The sequence below is a fragment of the Phodopus roborovskii genome, unplaced genomic scaffold (genome assembly GCF_943737965.1).
Source record: "Phodopus roborovskii unplaced genomic scaffold, PHOROB, whole genome shotgun sequence".
NCBI classification, from domain to species: Eukaryota; Metazoa; Chordata; class Mammalia; order Rodentia; family Cricetidae; genus Phodopus; species Phodopus roborovskii.
The window spans coordinates 27780653-27800312 of NW_026126418.1; the positions used below are offsets into that span (position 1 = coordinate 27780653).

Here is a 19660-nt window from a genome sequence, read left to right on the forward strand (position 1 = left end):
CGCTTCTCTCTTCTCCTCCCCTTCTGTTTTGGGCCATCCTTTTTGTATGGCTTGCATATTCATTTATTCATCTAGTCCAATTCTTTTGCCTCCTTCATTCTTTCTAGTCTTGATTTTTATACTCACTCTATTTTCCAAAGAGGAGTCTATCATTTTGTCTTTTCAAGAGGCAGTGTGGGTCTTAATGGAAAACAAACAAACAAACAAAAAACCAACCAAAACAAAAAACAAAAAGAAAGAAAGAAAAAACAGTAATTTAAACCAATGCAAGAAAATTAAATTAATAGTTAACTAACTAGATTTTTAAAAATTGGGATATGTTTCAGCATCTTAGAAGTATAATCTTGCTTCATAATAGTACCAAGATATTTGCTAGCTCCATGGTTTCATAATTTTGTAAACCAGTGTCACTTCCATTTTGAGGGGAGAACTGGAAGTAAAGAGAAACTGTTTCTTGGCACAGAACATTTTCGATTCAGAGAGTAGCTGAAAAATAGAAATCCATTAAAGACAAAATTCCTAACATTAGACTCTCACTTGGAAACCAGAGGACAATGTGGCTGCGGACCTCAGTCCACTGTAGTGAGTTATCTCACTACAGTCCACAAATCCTATCTGGGACTTGCTCCCCTTCCTTTGTCTGATCCATCTTCAAATACCCAAGTTTCCAACAAAGGAAAGAATGGAAGTTTTCCAAGAAGGAACTTTCTTGCCATAGCCACTCTACAGGGGATGTAGACTAGAATGGCAGCAAGGACAACAGACATTTGAACATGTCAAAGTGTCTTTATGGAGTATCGCAGTAGGTTCGTAGACTGTGAAATGCCAGCTGCACCTCCAAGCGAAAAAACACCAAGGTTCCTGGTAACAGGCTTTTCCAAAATGTCATGGATCAGAAATGTAAGACTCCAAGGAGTTTGATGGTATGCATTGAGTTTGCCAGGATAGTGCTGTGACTTTTAAATCTACTCTCCAATTCTCTGTCCTCCTCCATAAGGTGGAAATTCCCATGTAATATGTGTGATTTAATAATACAGCACCACTCCTAGCGAATGGAAAATACCCAATACATAATTCCATTAGGTTTAAAAATCTGTACAAAGAGCCACATGGTTGTTTCAACTGATTGCAGCAGAGTGAGACATTCCAAATAGTGGTGTTCACTTCAATTAAGCAGGAAGGTCATGGTTTAATTAGAGGAGATAAGTATTTCTCTTCTGCTAACAAAGGCATAATTTAGAATTGGAATATTAGCAGGTAGGAATTATTTAACATTTTACTGTTAATGATAGAGATTTAAAAAAACATAAACTTGGAATAAAATGAGGGTGTGACAGTTCTGAGGTATGGTTGAGAAGCAAGTTTTGTTGTAGATTTGAGGGAGAATATAGCCAGAGGCATCTGGAAAAGTCCAGAGCAGGGAGAGAAAGAAGTAGAGTAAATGTGATTAGTAAACTGAGCTGGCCATGGGAGAAAAGAAAGAGAGGAAGAGAGAGGAAGCAGAGGAGATGGAAGGAGGAGCATGTCTGGAATGGCAGAGTCATGTAGGACTCAGAAGCTGCATGAAGGGAAGCTCATGAGCTGGATAGAGGACCTGAGAGGAGCCACAGGTACTGAGTTAGCCTGGAGGTCAGCGTGTACTTTGATACTCTATTAGACACCTCTGTTAGTCATTTGTCATGAGTTTCCTTTGGACCTGGAAATGTTTATCTAATATAAAGTGTTCTGGGTAAATGGAGATGTTTGCCATTGCTTTTCTGTAAAGAAAGAGGAACAGATTCACAGCTTTTCTATCCTGGAAACAAATAGGTTTGAACTCCACGTAGCCTCACAGAATAAATAGCAGTAATGTTCACATTTCCTTGCTTCTTCTCAATCTAATCTACAGTCTAATGATAATTCTGGATTATTGAGTGGCTTTTATCTTTTCAGTTGGTAACATCTGTCACATGAGCAGGGGACATTGCATTATGCTATATTCGTGCATTCCTTCTCATCTAGTTATGATACAAGTTACCTATAATAGAATGTGATAATAGCAAAATTTAAACTCACAGCCAGGGTGAAAGCCCTTGGCTTCTGGCCCCCCCCACCTCCTCCTGGGCTTTAATTGACATCATTTTTAACCAAAGGTGGCCTGCTACCACACACTAGTTGGTATTAAGTCACAGGAATCTGGGGTGATTGACAATGCTAGGTCTGAAGTTTAAGTGACAGTGATGACTAACAGCAAGTAATCTCCATCTCTTTCTCTAAGTGCAGTTCCAACCTCAGAGCACAAAACATAAAACACACAGCAGGACCAGGCTGCCTTGTGAAATATTCATTTGCCTTTTTTTTTGTTTGTTAAAATTCATTTAGGGGTTATATTTTTGGTTGTGAGCCTAGCCTTTAACAGCTGAGCCATCTCTCCAGCCCTCATTTAGGAGTTATATGTTAGCTTCTATTAGTTCAGTTTCTATCCCTGCATGAGAGAGGGTGCCACTATTCATTATATCTTATCATGAATAAGCATATTAGTTGTGTATTAGCTGAACATTTTGCTTCTATTTAACTTTATTATCTGTTTCAATCCAATACATGTGACTTCCTTCATATAAATTCTTCACATAAATTTTCATTCTCTGTATTTCCAAGAGTGGGGGGAAAAGTGGAAGTTAATCAAGATTACGCTTATTCTTCCCAGAGTTTTCATTTATATTAGCTACAACTGCCTTGGTTGGTGCTACAGATGTTAATGAACTTTGGGCAGAATGTAACCCTGTTGATAATTTGCTTATTCCAAAATCATATTCAATGTTCTGCTAAGCATGTGTTCCCAAGCATCTAATGTCATGTCTGTCCCCATGCTGTTTGTTTTCTGGTAGAAAGAGCCAAGCAACAAGTCAACCTGTAAGTGAGATGCTCCTCTGTAGCAGGAGGTACTGTGTAGAATGTGACACAGAGTGATTGTGTGGCAGGGACTGTTTGAGGCTCTAGGGTCAAGAAAGGACTAACTAGGAAGAACTCCCATGAAATACCCTGGAGGTAAGTGGACCCAACAAAGAAGAGCAGCACTGAATCAGAAAGGATGGTATGGCTGAAGGAGAGGTAGACAAGAGGAAGAGAGCACGGTTGTTCTTTTGTTACAATTTATTGCCTAAGAAACACAAACATGAGACTCAGCGCCCATGTGGAGTTTATTGGTAAAGGGGAGAGAAAGGGAGCGAAAGAGGGAGAGAGAGGGGAGCCAGAGAGGGGCGCACGCTTGGCATGCTTGCTTTAAAAAGGAAACTAGCTTGCACATGTGTAACTGTGTCCCCTGTGCAGCCTGGTAATTGGTGAGTAGCCAGGTAAGTAGTGACCTAGAGATGAAATGACCATGAGCATCCCACCCATCATCAGGGGCCAGGGTCAGCAGACTGCTGGTTTCCAACAAGCATGAAACATGCTAGAGTTGAGTGGAACTATGTTGACAGGCTCATTAATAATAATAGAAACACTGTCCTCCTCATAGCCCTTGATAGATTTAATGAGTAACCTCTAGGGTGTACACTAATTGACCCTATTTTGCAGAATAGGACCTGGGCGCAGAGAAGTTCAACTTGGTGTAAAATGTGTCCCACAGAAGGAGGAGGTGGGAGACTGGGTTGCTTGTCTGAATTGTTCCATTTGATTGCTAGCTATTGGTCTTTCTCTTTTGATTCAACTTGCACCGATGGCAAGGAACCTGGTTGCTTCATTGTCATGGACTCTTCTTTTATTCTAGTATGTTCAAGAGGAATTTCATCTCTCTCTCAAGCTTCAAGAGGAATTTCATCTTTCTCTGTCTCTCTCTCTCTCAAGCTTCAACTCAGGCTTCACCTTCCCTGTAGATTTCTTTGGGTTTGCTTAAAAAAAATATTGAACATATTGAAAATGGCTGTGACTTTAAGGCCAGGCAAAGACAAACCTGTCTCAGAATTGTAAGATGTTCCTGGCATCCAGTCATGAAGATACACATGAAGTCTATGTGCTTTAGTAAAAAGGGACCCCCGGGGATAAAGGCTGTTGTACACAGAACACAGAGAAGACAGAAATACTTGTGAACAGAGACCAGAGTAGGCTGCATGAAGGAGTCAAAGTGCAAGGAGCCATGGAGAAGAGTTTATCTGCAGGCCAAGACAACCAGCATGATCAGCTATTACATAATACTTTGTATTCTGTAATGCAATCCTACCTAGTCTTATTAAATAAAAATCCAGAGTCAGATATTAGGGGGTGAAAGCTGAAAGATCAGAGAAGCAGAGCAGGCAGCCACTAGAGTTCTTACCTGTCTGAATGCTCAGACGGTATAGGCAAGATCCTAACTCTAGGAATTCTCAGACTGAATGCCGTGAGCTCCTGTCTCCTTGTAGTCCTCTCTCCACCCAGCCATATCACTTCCTGTCTCCACCTCCCTAGTGGTGTGTGACTCCCAAGTACTGGGATTAAAGGTGTGAGCCACCACAGCCTGGCTCTGTTTCTCGTTTAGACTGGATCAATCTTGTGTAGCCCAGGGTGGCCTTGAACTCACAGAGATCTGTCTACCTCTGTCTCCCGAGTGCTGGGATTAAAAGTGTGTGCCACCACTGCCTGGCCTCTATGGCTTACTTAGTGGCTTAGCTCTGCACTCTGATCTTCAGGCAAGCTTTATTTGTCACCACAGCATCCCTTTGCTTTTCTCATATCTACGCCCTTTCTTCCCCTCTCACCCGGTTGCTCCAGATCACTCCTTAGTCCCTCAATTGTCTGTCACCCCAGTCTCAGGGTGGTAAAACCACCTAAGAAAACTCTCAGCTTCCTTTCTTGACATTTACCCAGTAGGTAGTTTAAACTATTCAGGAGTGTATGACATCAGAGAACAGCCTCATCATAGTAAAAAATTGTATTGTTTTAACCTTAAATGGAAAGAGCAGTGCCAGCCCTCCAAGACAATGGGAACCATTTTCTTGTGCCTAACAGATTTGTTGATGATTGCATTCTGTAACAGAATTTAAAAATCACTTGGTTAGAGCTGGATGTGCTGGTGTATGCCCTAGCACTCAGGCGGTAGAGGCAGGTGGATCTTTCTGAGTTTGAAGCCAGCTTGGTTTACAGAGCAAATTCTAGGACACACTGAGGAACCCTATTTCAAAAAACCTGGAAGAAAAGGAAAGTAACTGGTTTTAATGGAGTTTGATGATACATTCAGGTGGTACATGTCAGATACTAACATTTTGGAAATTATGAAGTTGAGTTCTTATGCCAGTTTGAACTTAGCTACTTTTCAAATATCCTCATGTCCATTTTAGATGCCATGTAAGCTGTTCATTTTAGATGCTGTGTACATAGCATCTTTGCAGTCTCAACCTGTTAACATTTAAACACTGTTAAGGTTGATAGCATTTTTTTTTCATCCTGAAACTTTAGTACTGAGTATATCACAAAGCTTAGACTGCATTAAAGAAGTATCTATTAGATTATTTAAGAAAATATCTTATATTAGTCACTCTAATGAAAATTTACTTTATTATGATGTGATGTGAGTTGCCTGAATCCTGGTAGGTAAGAGGCTTGGGAAGAGCAGAGACAATGGGGGGCGGTAAGGGAGAGAGTGGGGTGACTTGAGAGATCAGAAACTCTGCCTGGTTGAAGAGGAGTTCTCTTAGCTTAGGGGTTTAGGAAGAAAAGATAGAGAAGGGAACTGGAGTAGATACACTTAGGAATGACGTGCTCAGCAAAGTGCTGGTCAGATTAATGCCAAGGATAGCCCCAGCATTTCCTTTATGTAGAAAAACATTTGGTCAGTGTCAAGGCAAGCATGTCACAGAGCAATCTCAACCCACATGAAAATGAATTTTGTAAAGACTGTGTAATGATAGTCACAACAATAGGTAAAAGCATATCGCATATCCACCCCTCCTGCCCTCCCAGCTCCTTCCTTATCCTGATACCAATGACTATCAACTTCATGACCGCTTCTATAATTATCGTTTTATGAATATGTACATATAGACACAGACAGACACACACTCATACAAACAACCTACTGATTCCATTCAGTGTTGTTCATATATGTACATGTATTTAGGGATGCCTACTTGGAAGTGGATTACCTATGAGGGAGCTTGTCCCTCTCTCAACTGCCACTGACTGCAAAGAGCTCCTTATGTTAGGGTGGGACTTGTGTGGTACAGGGTCTCCTGCTCTTTCATTATGAGGGGTGGTTTTCCTTTTACCTTCCTTGGCTTCAGCTGTGTTTATTTTCAGATTTATTTGAACTGGAGCACATTTCTCTGGATGGCTAAGAATCTTAGCCTTCTTTGCTTTGCTCATTTGGAAAATGGTTACACTCTTTTACCTGGTGTGAGTGGGATTTGTTCTTTGGTTATTCGGTTGCCTTACTCTCTCCTGGAGGATTTGTGACTCTCAGAAGTATAACCAGGCAGCTAGCAGATGGTTTGGTGAAATCCCTGACTGTCGTGCTCTATCTGATTCTGTAATCCTTTGACTGTTGGGTACAGTATTTTTCAACCTCCTTTTACGAAAAGAAGTAATCATCTCCATGTCTGAGTTCATGTAGAATTCCACCTATGGCATTCTTCTCATGTTGATGCCTCTGGTCTTACAGGGATGAATCTTTCATCCACCTGGACCAGAGCTCAGGAGCCCTGTGGTTCCAGCCTCACTTACTGCTAACTTTCTAAGTATTCTTTATGATGTACCTACAAACTGTGCATGTGTATGCATGTATATGATATGTTTTGTGGAGAAAAAGTGTCAAAATATATAACAAATCAGCAAAAATATTGTAAAAACATGCTTTTCATATTTGCAGTACAAACAGCACTTTTTTTGAAGTAGGCATAAAAAATAGATATAATGCTTTTCTTTCCCCAAATGAAGACAGTCACAAACAAGAAAGAATGCTGTTGTTCAGGTCTCAGTTAAAGGGAACAGTAAGCTAAAGATAGGAGACCCTCCCCACCTCATCTTCCAAGTGTCATTTGCCATAAATGGAAAGAAAATTCTGGTCAGCTGATCCCTTCTGCTGAGACAGAGTAAGCCGTCAAGTGTTCACCATCTGGTTCAGCTCCTAATCCAGATGGGCTGCCAATAGTAATTTATGAAAGGGTTGAAAGCAACTTGCCATGCTCCGGCATGAATCATTAGAATGCATTAACTTGGGGATTGCTCCCCTCCCCCAGCCTCCACTTACGACAGATGCAAAGATAGGGTGACTGCTTCTCTACAGTAAACAGAACAGTCTATTCTGGAAGCAAAAGTCAATATGTCTTTCCTTTCTGAAGGAAACAAAACAAAACAAAACAAAAACAAGCATGTATTCTCTCTTCCTCTGGATTCACTTAATGAATAAAGGTTAAAATGCCCCCATGATAGAGCTTCTAACAAATGTCTGCAGAAGACTTCTCGATCCAACATTTCTGGGCATCTGTGATATTGGAACACCAAAGTCAACATCAGGAATAATCTGACTTGCCTCATGCTCACGCTGCTGACAGGCGCCAACAAATCCATTCTCACAGAGCAAATCCAAAGGTCAATCAATCTTTCCAGTGTGATCCAGGGCCACAGATCATTAGCCCACTGGTCATCCCTCTCCCTTCTCCACTACACTTAGGCCGTGTGCTTTAGAGTGTGGACAGAGTAACAGGGCACCATGCTTTGCTTCAATCAGATTTCTTTTAGTCACCATCAATTCTTGCCCCACCATTAGCTGAACAAGGCTGTAATGTAATAGCACTTGTTCCTTGTGAATGACAAAAATCTTTTCATTTATTTCCAACTCATGTGAGAATGGATAGCAGATTGGGGAATCAGTTTTCTTTTAATCAAGCCAATTACTACTAAGGTACTGGGGGAAAATATGCCAGAATGTGTGCTATCCATGTTTTAAAGGACTGAAAATAAGATTCAGCAAGGAAAGTTCCAAATGAAAATGATGGCATCTGGGCTGGTTGAAATCCACAGATTGGGATCTCATTAAGGAAGCCAAAAGAGGATGGGGTGGGGTGAGATAGACCTAGGATTAGGGGTACCATCATTATATTTCTGTTAGGACTGAGAAATAGGGGAGATTAGCATCCAGTCAGAGGGAGGTGGCTTTTCAAGGACAGAGAGGAGAAAAGAAGGACTTGCTTGGGTAAGCAGAGAGGTTTGAACCTTCTTCAGCCAAGGGATGAGTCTGTGCTGCTGATAGGAATGGGGTGGAGTGGACCATGATTTCAGTGGAGCAAATCAGACTGTCCTCATAAAGCTTTATTAGAGAGGGAAGTGTGCAGTGTCTATTGAATCAAACTACCCATGGTATAATTGCTTGCACCTAACTGTAAGTGCTAATACATACAAAAAAGAAAAAAGAAAGGAAAAAAAAAAAAGAAAGAAAAGAAAGAAAGAAAGGGAGAAACTAGGGGTCTTAGTGACCAAAAGTGCCATCATTTATTCACATACTATTCGTGTGACATTTAAAAAATTCTGATTGCAGGATATCTGTTTTTCCTCTTCAAAATTTTTGTATACTTTGTCAATTTCATACATTGTATATTGAATTTTGGTTATTTTTACCCTCATTACCCTCTCTCATCTCCCTTTCTCTCTGGCTAATATCCCCTTTCCCCATTTCTACTTTGATTTTTTTTATGTGGCCCAATGAATATAATTATGGCTACTTGCATGAGTGTTATTATTAGTTTATTAGTAGGGAATTATTTACTGGAACCTGGACCACTTATAAGAAGGCATACCACTGAAGAAAATGATAAAAAGCTTCCTCATAACACTGTAACTATGCATAATCCTTCAGTGAGATGTGAGACCTCATAGCCCTCTGTGCCTCACATGATGGCCAATCTTATGTAGCTTTTATAGCAGTAACCATAAGCTACATGGAGGGAGTTTATGAGCATAACAGCCCCGTTTGGCCCTGGAGAAACTGCTCTACAGTTCCCATCTCCATCCTCTGGCTCTTACATTCCTTCTACCTCACTTATGTTCTTTGAACTATAGAGAGGGTGACATCTCCTTTAGGGCCAGTCACCTCTTCTTCGTCCCTTGACACTCATGAGTCTACATTAGTCACTGCCCACTGCAATAGGAAGGCTTTCTGAGGAGGCGGAGAGCAGCACTAATCTGTGACTGTAAACATAAGTGTTTAGAATGCAGTTTGACACTGTGCCTGCTTAGCAAAGTAACAGTTAGATTCTGCTTCTGAGTGTGATCTCCAGCATCCCACAAACCAGCCATGGTGGCATGTGCCTGTAATCCCAGCACTCAAGAGATGGGAGGATCAAGAGTTCAAGGCCCCCAGGCTTCGTAGAAAGATTGAGGCTGGGCTCAGACAGCTGAGAGTCTGTCTTCAACTCCTTTTTAAAAAATGTGCATTAATCTTCCTTTATTATAAGACTGTGTGCCCAAGGCTACAAGGATTATAGGAAAAGTATTCCACCAGCTTTTCTCTTTAAAAATTTTACCATGTTAGAGATACAGTGCCCGATAAGAAACAAATGATCACAAAATGAGATAATCTCATAGGTGTTTGAAAACCAAAATCAGAAACAGACACATCCTATTTTATTGGCTGTGATTCATGAAAATTAAAATTATGGTTTTTCAAAAAGGTGAATTTTTTTTTTTTCCTTATGGAAGCAATGCTTGATTTGGGTTTGTTTTCTTATTTTGCGTTCTCTGTGCTAGAATTTGAACAAGATAATATGTCCCTCTAGTGACCATTTTTCAGACTACATGCATATATAGCTTTTAGCTAGAGAAAGCAACCAATTTCAAAAGAAGCTTCCCAACCAGTTGGTCTATTTGTATGCATGTCAGCAGCAGCCAACAAAAGAAAATCAAAGGAAAAATACTTCATGGTTTCTATGCCATGTGTTACACACTCAGAAAAAGTACAAGAGCAGATTTTCAAATATTGCTTCTGCAATCCTGTGACTGGGCAAGTTAATGGGGGAAAATTAAAACAAACTGAAGAGTAATTGAGGAAGACACTCGATGTTGACCTGCAGCCTCCACATGCAAGTAAACTCATACACACCATCCAACACACACATGCATACACACACACACACACACACCCACACACAAACACGACTGAGAAACAAAGAGCACTGTGAATAGTGTTTTTCTTTGCTGGGCTTGTTTACTGAGAACTGCTGTGTCCCAGGGAGTAGTAGATTCAAAATTTGTAGTTGTAATGACTAACTGTCTAACTGTAGTGGATGTAGGGTTCATGCTGGAGTTGAGGGTGTACCAGAAGTAGAAGTACCAGAAGTAGAAGTCAGCATCCTTTATCTTGGTTGATACAGTTCTCTCTTCAAATTCTATTTTACATTTCTAAATTTTACCTGTAACTTGAAACTTGCTATGGTGTTTTCTGCCACTTCTCACTATCTCTCCTCTCTCTATGTCTACCTACTCCTTCCATTACCCTTTCCTCTGTGCTTTTCTGTAGTGCTACATAATCATGTTCTCTCTCCAACTCTAGATTTCAGTATTCTGTAAAAAAACTCCCACATGTTGCTTATAGGACACCTGGACCTTAAAGACCTTAACACACTACACCTTAGCCTAAATCTTAGTCAAAGTAACTCATATTATTCCAGGATACAGCTTTTTCAGAATGCATGGCTTTCTGTCAGTAAGAATTATTTCTAAATGTCTCCTGATGTCTTTATTATTTTCTTCATTGATTATGAGTATTTACATATAAAACTAATTGTTCTAAATGTTCCTGGGATATTATATACCAGAAACAATATTTTGCAAAGTGGTTTCATATTATATTTCAGAATCATGCTTATCTGGGACATTTGATGTAACAAGACACATCCAGGTGTACCTCACATCAAAGGCATCCTTATATATTCTACTGGCATTACTGTACACATAGGTCATTTCTAATCTTGTCCTTAGTTTCATAAATTAATTTTTGAGGTCAAATTCCTGAAATATGTACCTATCTCCAAGATGTAAAACTACAAGCAAACAAACAGAAAAACAAGTTATCATGCAAACCTGTGCTAGTATTAGAAGAAAAATGAGTGGAGGGCAATTAAAGACATTTGTATAACATAGTAGGCAAAGTACTGTGTTAGGCATAGGTTGAACAGTTTAGAAGTATTTACTTTGTCCATAGTATTTTTGGCATTGTGAGCATGCTTATCTTGGAAATAGTGATAAAACCTATGATGGGAGCAATTGGAGTCCAACTCAAGCTGGTTTGAAAGGCATGTCATTTTGTGAGCCTTCCTGTCTCCTTCATCTCATAAGTCAACACAACTTAGAAAAATGATAAGATGAGGCATCAAATATGGATGAGGGTATTTGATACCCAATTGCTAGTGATGACTAGGTTTTCATCTAGTGAATATAGCCTTGAGCATTTATAACCACTGAGAACAAAATATATAAATATCTTACCCTCTTGGGTTAGCAAATGCTCTGTTAATTGGCTGATTCACATTCATATTCAAAGAGTATCTTGAAATAAATGAAGCTTTTAAATGATACCCCCAGGAAAACTTGGTAAACATACTGTGCCATTTACCATAAGATTCTCAAAGTATCTTACAGAAATATTAAAAAGTAAACCTTTAGAAAAGATTAGACCTGTTGCAAAAGCCATGATTCATCCTTCCCTCGGGACTGACTGACTTAAAACAAGGGAACACACTATGGCTTTGCTGTCTGCTACACCAGCATGATAACCACTTAACTCCATTATCTGAAAGCAGTGGCTTGGACCAACTCACACTGCATATGAAAGGGCACATCTGTTTTCAGAGGGTCCCTCTTGCCAGGGCTTCTATGTCAAGGTCAAGGGAACTAACAGTTGGCTTGTTTCATTCAGCTCTCAGGTGACAGGTATCCAAGAGATGATGGAGTGCATTCAGAAAAGAGTGAATCACCTCAGCGAACAGTGTTCAGCACACAAGGAATTTGCTCTTAAGAAACAGCAATTAGCAGCATCCGTGGAAGGCTCTCTAAGAAAGGTAGTTTCATAAAATAAAGTTTAAACCATTGATTTGGTGTTCATGGATGGTGTTCAACTGTAGCACAGGAGAAGTATGGGGTGTGTCTCCTTAGACTTCCTCTTTATTACACATTAGGTCCTATAACTGGACAATGGATGTAATTCACTGTTCATGAACCACCCTGCCCCAGGTTATCAATAATAAATGTCTAATATAATCTGCCAGCCTGGTCTTGAATTATATATACAAAGTTATATTCCACAGTGTCAATATACATCAGACATTCATTGAAAGGAGGGCCCTTGGGTTGCATGACTCCAGGTACAGTCCCATACTAGTTGTCATTACCCTGGCACAGACAGACAAATAGTTATCAACAATTATGGGTTTTGTGTTTCTGGGGACAAAGCTGTCATTGTCATACTGATTGGACCAAAAAAACAAACAAACAAACAAACAAAAAAAAAACAGTACAAGAGACATAGTCATCTATATAAAAGCATTGGTGGGAGAATCCTCTCTTCAGAGAGATGCAGTAGCTTTTCATGGAAGCATTTTATCCCATGCTCACTGATGACACATTGGTAGTGAACCTTGCTGTAGAAGCTGGCTCTCAAATGGTCAATGACCTTTTCATTTGATGCAACGGACTCCTATGCATAGATGTATAAGAGTGGCATTAACAGATCTCCTAGAGCCTGGCCTTTATAACAGCTATTAAATCACTTCCCCATCTGTTATTGATCCAGTGGCTTGGGAATATTAGCCATGTCCTGTTGCCTGGGTCCAGGGAGAGTGTGAGCACAGAGGCAGCTGTGGTGTTGCATGCCCTATAGGTTGAGAGTCAAGCTAATCTGGTGATGGTGGAAAGCACAGCAGGAATTTAAACACCCATTGCTTCTTATAATTATATTAGCTGTGGAGAGTGTGAATTGTATAGAAAACAAGGGGATGAAGCAAGTAACTTGAGTAGAATGAAGCCCTTCTAGAACCTTAGCCTTTGATTCTTGTAAACCGAAGATCAAATCATAGTTCCCTCAGTTAACAGCAAAATGATTCAATAGGTCCCCACTTTCACTATCATCTGGACAGGGTGTTTCCTGGAGCTCCTCAGCCTTAAATACAACAACCTGTAGGGTATTCTAATACCTCCACTTAGATGTGCCAGCAAATTGGTCTCATTCAACCTATAGATGAATTCATCTCTGCTAATATGTTGGCAAGTGCATTATCATCCTTTGTAGGTAATACAGAAAAGCTCTTGAAAGATAAGTATGGATGACAGTTTGTAGTCATTGCAGTTAATAAAAGAATGTATTCTCATATATTACCACTGTGGCATCATATGAAGATGGACATTATGAAAATATGAAATTCAATATTTAAAGCAATTTTATGTCAAAATTGATACACATTTAAAATAAGTGGCAATGTATGAGATAATACTTCCTTGTATGTTCACTCCTCACATAAATATATATTGTTAAGACTACAATATATTCTCTGTTCCTCAAGGCGGAAATGTCAATTCAGGAAATCAGGCCAGTTCTTTCTAACACATTGGAAGTCGGTTCCAGCCCTTCTGAGTCGGAGAAGATATTGAATAAATATCTGGAATTAGATATCCAAGCCAAGGTAATTGAAAATTATCATTAGGACCATAATGTTGTAAATAATTATTTAAAAATAATTTTTAAAATTATGGAACTTAATCTCAGCTCCCTTGAGAGATGCAGTTTTAAGTTAATGCAGAATAGATAATGACATAATTATTTGTGTCTAAATGATTTGTATTTTTGTGTCCGTTCATTAGTGTATTTATACTCACTACAACTGTGGTTTCAGGGACTTAGCTGGCATCTATTCCTTGCCTAAACAGCTAGCAACTATTTCTAAGTGACAGACTAGGCAGGAAAAACTCTTCTCTACGACTATTTATGATTTAGAACAAGTCACACAGGAAAACTCCCACAAACACTTGTAACTAACTGTACTCTTCAAGGAAGCAAATCAAAACCATAGCCTTGTTTCAATGTCTCTATTCAGACATTAAGTGCCTCGCCCCCTACTGGCAGCATCTGCAGCTCTGTCCTATCCTATTCATGATGCTTAGATTCAGTGATTCCTGCTAGAACAGTGGCTGTCAATTTTCTTAATGCTGTGACCCTTAATACAATCCTTCATGTTGTGATGACCCCAACCATAACATTATTTTTGTTGCTACATCATAGGTGTGATTTTGTTACTATTATGAATTGTAATGTAAATATCTGATCTGCGGGGTATCTGACATATGACCCCTGAAAAAGGGTTGCAACTCATAGGTTGCCCCATAGATTCAGAAAAGTGAGAGCCTTCCCCTCACTCACCCACATCAGCCAGAAAAGCCCTGTTTCTCCAGATTTCCACGAAAGAGCCTCCCTCTAAATAGCACCCTCCTGCAGACACACATAGTTGTTTTCCTTTCCTTCTTTTTAGAATGAGACTTAGACAAAAATATCTTCTTTTTAAATGCCTAAGCCATGTCTGAAGACATTCTCCTTTTAAATTTAGAAGCACGAGCGAGAACTCAGGGGGAGAAATCCCATGCTCCCTTTTATTCTGCAGTGTGTTGTCGCAAAGCGGGGCTGGCAAATTGTAATTCTGTATAGTCAGTGGGGTCCCTGAAAAGCATATTAAACACAACTAGGGACAACATCCCTTGGGCTGCAGATGAGAACAGGAAAATTTCTCTTTAATTCTTCTTGATTCCTCGCTTGTTCTCAGGAAATTTTACAGAGTGCTTACTGTGGCTCTTCATCTTGTATCACTTAATGATGAGGAGACATTCCAAGAAACAAACATGCTGTTGTATGATTTAGCCACTGTCGTGTGAACATCATGGTACACACTTGTACAGACATAGGCAGAACAGGTCGGTCATTAGGCATGTTCCCCTAATGCAGTAGAGAAATGTCAGCACTAGCAGGCATACAGTACATTTTTTGTATGTGTAGAAAAAATACTCTAACAAAAATATAGTATAATAAATATATAAACCAGTAATGCAGTTAGTTAGCAAGTATTATGTGTTATACATAATTATATTGCTTCATTTTATGTGACTGGCAGTAATAAGTTTGTTTATACACCATCAGAATAGACATGCAAGTAATATGTTGAGAGGAATCAGAGAGACTGGTTCTCCCTAAGGGTGATTAATTAGGAGTTAAGCACTGTTACATACTATTAAGAATGCTAGTGTTATGACAGGTCTTTATTGTAAGCACTCTTTTTAATGTTTACTTTCCCATCAAATAATCTAAGCTACCGGGGGCCAGGCCAATTTAAGCCTTTGATTGACAACTGTCAGATTCTTCTTTGTGTTCTACCTTGAATGGGGAAGCCGTCAGCTGAACAGCTGGCTACTGGCTAAACTGTTGTCATGGTGTCTTGGCTGTTTTGAGCACTTTATGAATGCCTTGAAGAAACTAGATCCAGCTACAGGGAATGCAGCAATCAGGACTGTGGCTAAGGCCACAGATTTCTGCTCTGGAGGCCTTGCTCTAGACCAGTGATTCTCAGCCTCTGGGTTGTGATCTCTTTAGGGGTCAAATGACCCTTTCACAGGGGTCATAGATCAGATAGTCTACATGTTAGATATTTACATTATGGTTTATAACAGTAGCAAAACTATGGTTATGAAGTAGCCATGAAAATAGTTTTATGGTTGGGGGTCACTATAACATGAGGAACTGTATTAAAGAGTCACAGCATTAGGAATTTTGAGAACCACTGGTTTAGACACTGCTACTCCAGCTATACTATCACCAAAGAAGCCTCTCTTGAGCCACACCCTCTCGATAGCCTTACCCAGAGTTTCCCCAAAGAATTCCTTTTCTATCCAACCTCATTCCACCCAGCCTCCTGGTGGTTCTGAGCCTAGTAATAGCAGTTCTAACTAAGGTCTGGGAGGAAGAAGAGTACCTCCTTTAGTGACTCAGCAATGAGCTTGTGATGCTGTACCTATAGGAGGCTTGTGATTGGTCCTTATAGAAAGCTGTGGTTGGTGGAACAGGGAAGCACACATATGCAGGCTGTCACTGGTGGAATCACAGTCCAAGCACTAACATGCCATGCCCCCTTTTTACCTGTGCCAGCAGGCTGTTGGCTGACATTGTGAGCTTAGTCTGAGGACCTTCTCGCCTTCATGACATCCCCCTGTGCTACAACAGTAGGCCATAAAAATTCCTCTCCTGAGAGATCTCTTGACTTATTTGTAGTCTCCATCATGGGTAGAACAGGCTGGACTAATTGTATAGCGAGCAGGTAAGACCGCTGGGGCCTGTGGCATTGGTGGCAGAGGCAGCAGCAAAGAAGTGGTAAAACTGAGGAGCTGAGGGTCTGATGCCTGGGTCCAAATTCTATTAAGTCAGCTAAGAGTTTGCCAGCAATACTAATGGCAGAATCTTAGGGTGGCTAAGAAAAGTGGTAACTCCTGAGGAGTCCAGAGGCAGGGAGGAGTTAAAAGCTGGAGCTGAGGGATTGAACACTATAAGCCAGGCTTGCTAGAAGAATTCAAGAGCTCTTCTGGGGGTTGAGTAGCCTGGAGTCTCTGCACAACACAGCTCAGGAACTATAAACTGGCTATTTGGTCTTGATTCTCTAAGCCTCAGAGCAGTGCACCTCTACCTTAAGCACTAGAAGCCTTCAGCTTTTGATAGAGCCAAAGAAGGACTGGAGATGGTTTTCAGTTTCAAGTGCCTTTCTTGCCTTTCTATTTGGAATTCTGAAAGTTTTACCTTTCTTTGATTGAGGAAATTCTCAGTACAAGTTCAATTAATAACTGTAATAGATGGATGTGCCAAAGGGTAATGGAATGTGAATGTTCATGATTCCTCTGTCAGCTCCTGACCCTGTGTGCTTTGCTTTCATAGGAGACAGCACACATATTAGAAGCAGCAGCAAAAATCATGACAGAGAAAAATGAACTTGAACTCAGTGAAGTGGCATTGCTTTCTTTTAAAGCAAAATGGCTAGAAGAAGAATTAAATACACTTGGCCGAAGCATCAGCTACAGGTCACAAGTCCTGCAAACTTACGTGGCATTTCGAAAGTCATCAGAAGAGGTATGGTGTAATGTTGACCTGCTTCAGCAAGATGGCCTCTGCTCATCTTTCTGCTTTCTATGGGTATAGAAATTCTACCCAAGTGGAGAGTTTGTGTCTCTGCCAATGCCTGTATTCTGTATTTAATATATATATATACTATTATATAACATATAATATTATATATATTTAATGTCATATATATATTTAATGTCATATATATATATACATATATATATATCATCCTTTATTCTTCAAGGCACATGTAAAACCCCAAAGAATGATAATTTTACCTAGAATAATATAAATAGATGTATATAAATAATGTATTATAACATGTTTTGAACTACTTCCTTATAGATACTTATAATATCTTAAATAAAGAACAAAATTATTATGAAAATACTCATCATTTAGATCATAGATCCCTTTGAATACTGACTGTAGTGGAGTAATGTGATTCTTTTGTTAAAAAATGTATTTTTTCAGGTCTGGAGAGATGACTCAGCCATTAAAGGCTAGGCTCACAACCAAATTTTTTTTTCATATTATTAATTATGTATATATGTGAGTATGGGGTTTATGTGGGTATGAATGCAGTGCCCACAGAAGCAAGATAAGGGTGTCAGATTCCCTGGATCTGGAGTTACAAGAGTCTGTGAAATACTTGATGTAGGTGATGAACACCAAACTCAGATCCTCTGTTAGAGTAATATATGCTGAGCCTTCTCTCCAGCACTAAGGTATGTATGGTTCATCTAGAATGAACAGAACGCGAAGACACAGGTGACTGATTCATTCTTGAACCTGCCTTGTTTGATGCCCGGATGTCTTTAATGTTGCCACTAAGCTCCTGAAGCTTTATTTTGACACACTAATAGTAATCCCTACTGTTCTCTCCAGTACATTTCTCAGAGGAGAGTTTCTTGAGGGTGGCATTAGTCATAAGGAAGTCTAGAGTTGCTCCTCACTTAATTCTTGTTCCAGGCAACCATGTATGAATGCAGGTAACTCTTCTGTAAAAGGTTACAGACACTGGGTTAATTGGAGCGAGGTCCTCTCAGGAGTATTGCTATCTAAAGTTAGGTAGCATGCTTGGCTTCTGTTTTCTTACTCCTGCCTTTCTAGTGCTCTTCTCCCCTCTTCCTCCCACCATCCTAACAGTGTACCATCCTAACCCAGTCAGAAGCCTTGATGTTAGAGCAACACTCTTCTCTGTATCATCATGTCCAGAATTGTATCTACTTGGTATCATGTTAAGAATCTCCTTCATGGTCCCATTTTGGTCTGAGATCTTCTACATAAATGGAGCCTTGCCTCTATAACAACACTGCCTAAAAACACCACGTGTTCTTCCATTTTATCACTTTCAATATCCTTTTCTACCTGATCGAGCTGCCACTGCTCCCATATGCCACTTCCCTATACCTCTGGCCTTTTATTTATTTATTTCTATTTTATTTATTTATTTATTTATTTATTTATTTATTTTTTGTTTTGTTTGTTTTGCCTCATCAGCTCTTGGTTACTCATTCTCATTCTGCTCTCTAAACAAACCCCTTGTCTCTATCCCATATGAACACACTTGGTCAGTCCAATACTCTACTCAGTTGCTTTGTGGAAGCTTCTGGTTATTCCTCCAGGAAAGCAGATAGTTCTGAGGATTGATATGGTTCCTAACTTATGGATTTCTCTGTCTCTGATGGATACCCCTATGTGCTCCCTAGTTTACTTGTATTGCTTGGTTATTCTCATTTTCCATTCTCAAATCTTAGCTGATGTCATTGGAATTCAAACACTATGAGAAAACAAGACCATTGAGGCTCGCTATCTTGACTTCCTTCTTCTCAATGTACTGATGTATTTACCCATCCCCCCATGGCTCCAGTAAAGTGATATAACCCTACCTAGCCCTGATAAGTAATAGTCTGTCCCTGTGTAGCCTGTCTTCTTTGAAGTCTAGCTCTCAAATCTGCCTTTCCTGTTGCTTCTTTCTGTGCTTAGTGTATAGCTATAATCTTATTATCACCAAATCTGTCCCTCCTATCATTTTCCTTCCCTTCAGTGTAAATTCTTAGAAAAAGAAGATGACATCTTTCTACCTGCTCATCCTTCATAGACTTCACCCCCCTGCAATTCAGTTCACTCCCTGCCAGATCTTCTTGGTATTACCTACCTCTTAGGAAATACTTCCTATGAGAAACTGAAGTATGGTATTTTCAGCCCTTACCATGCTCAACTTTAACCCAGCTGCCTACTCTCGTCTCCTTTAGTGTTTATGAAAACTATTGAGGTATGTACTTTATTTAAAATAAAATTCACTATTTCAATGCAGTAATGTTTAGTGTTTTTATTGAATTGTACAACCATTAAAGCATGTCAGTTTGATTATTGTCCCAACTCTTTATAAAGAGCTTTATTGGATACTTTAGTTATTCCTGAGTCCAGTGTCTTCTCTAATCCATCTCTCAGTGAGCACTTACTTTGTGTTAGGCCCCATGCTTTTAATTCCTGATTTCAATGTGTTCCTTGTTTCTGTATCTCATCTCAGTTACCTAGTATTGTTATCATTTTACAAGAGAGGCAAAC

The 19660-nt window shown here is 39.7% G+C and overlaps 1 protein-coding gene across 1 annotated transcript in view; it reads left to right on the plus strand.

The window, feature by feature from the left end:
* Ccdc141 (coiled-coil domain containing 141) overlaps positions 1-19660 on the plus strand; it is a 163331-nt gene that overhangs the window by 104324 nt on the left and 39347 nt on the right. The window contains exons 9-11 of the mRNA XM_051184408.1: positions 11861-12002; positions 13500-13619; positions 16901-17092. Coding sequence (XP_051040365.1) covers positions 11861-12002; positions 13500-13619; positions 16901-17092 — 454 coding nt within the window. The remainder of the gene's footprint in view (positions 1-11860; positions 12003-13499; positions 13620-16900; positions 17093-19660) is intronic.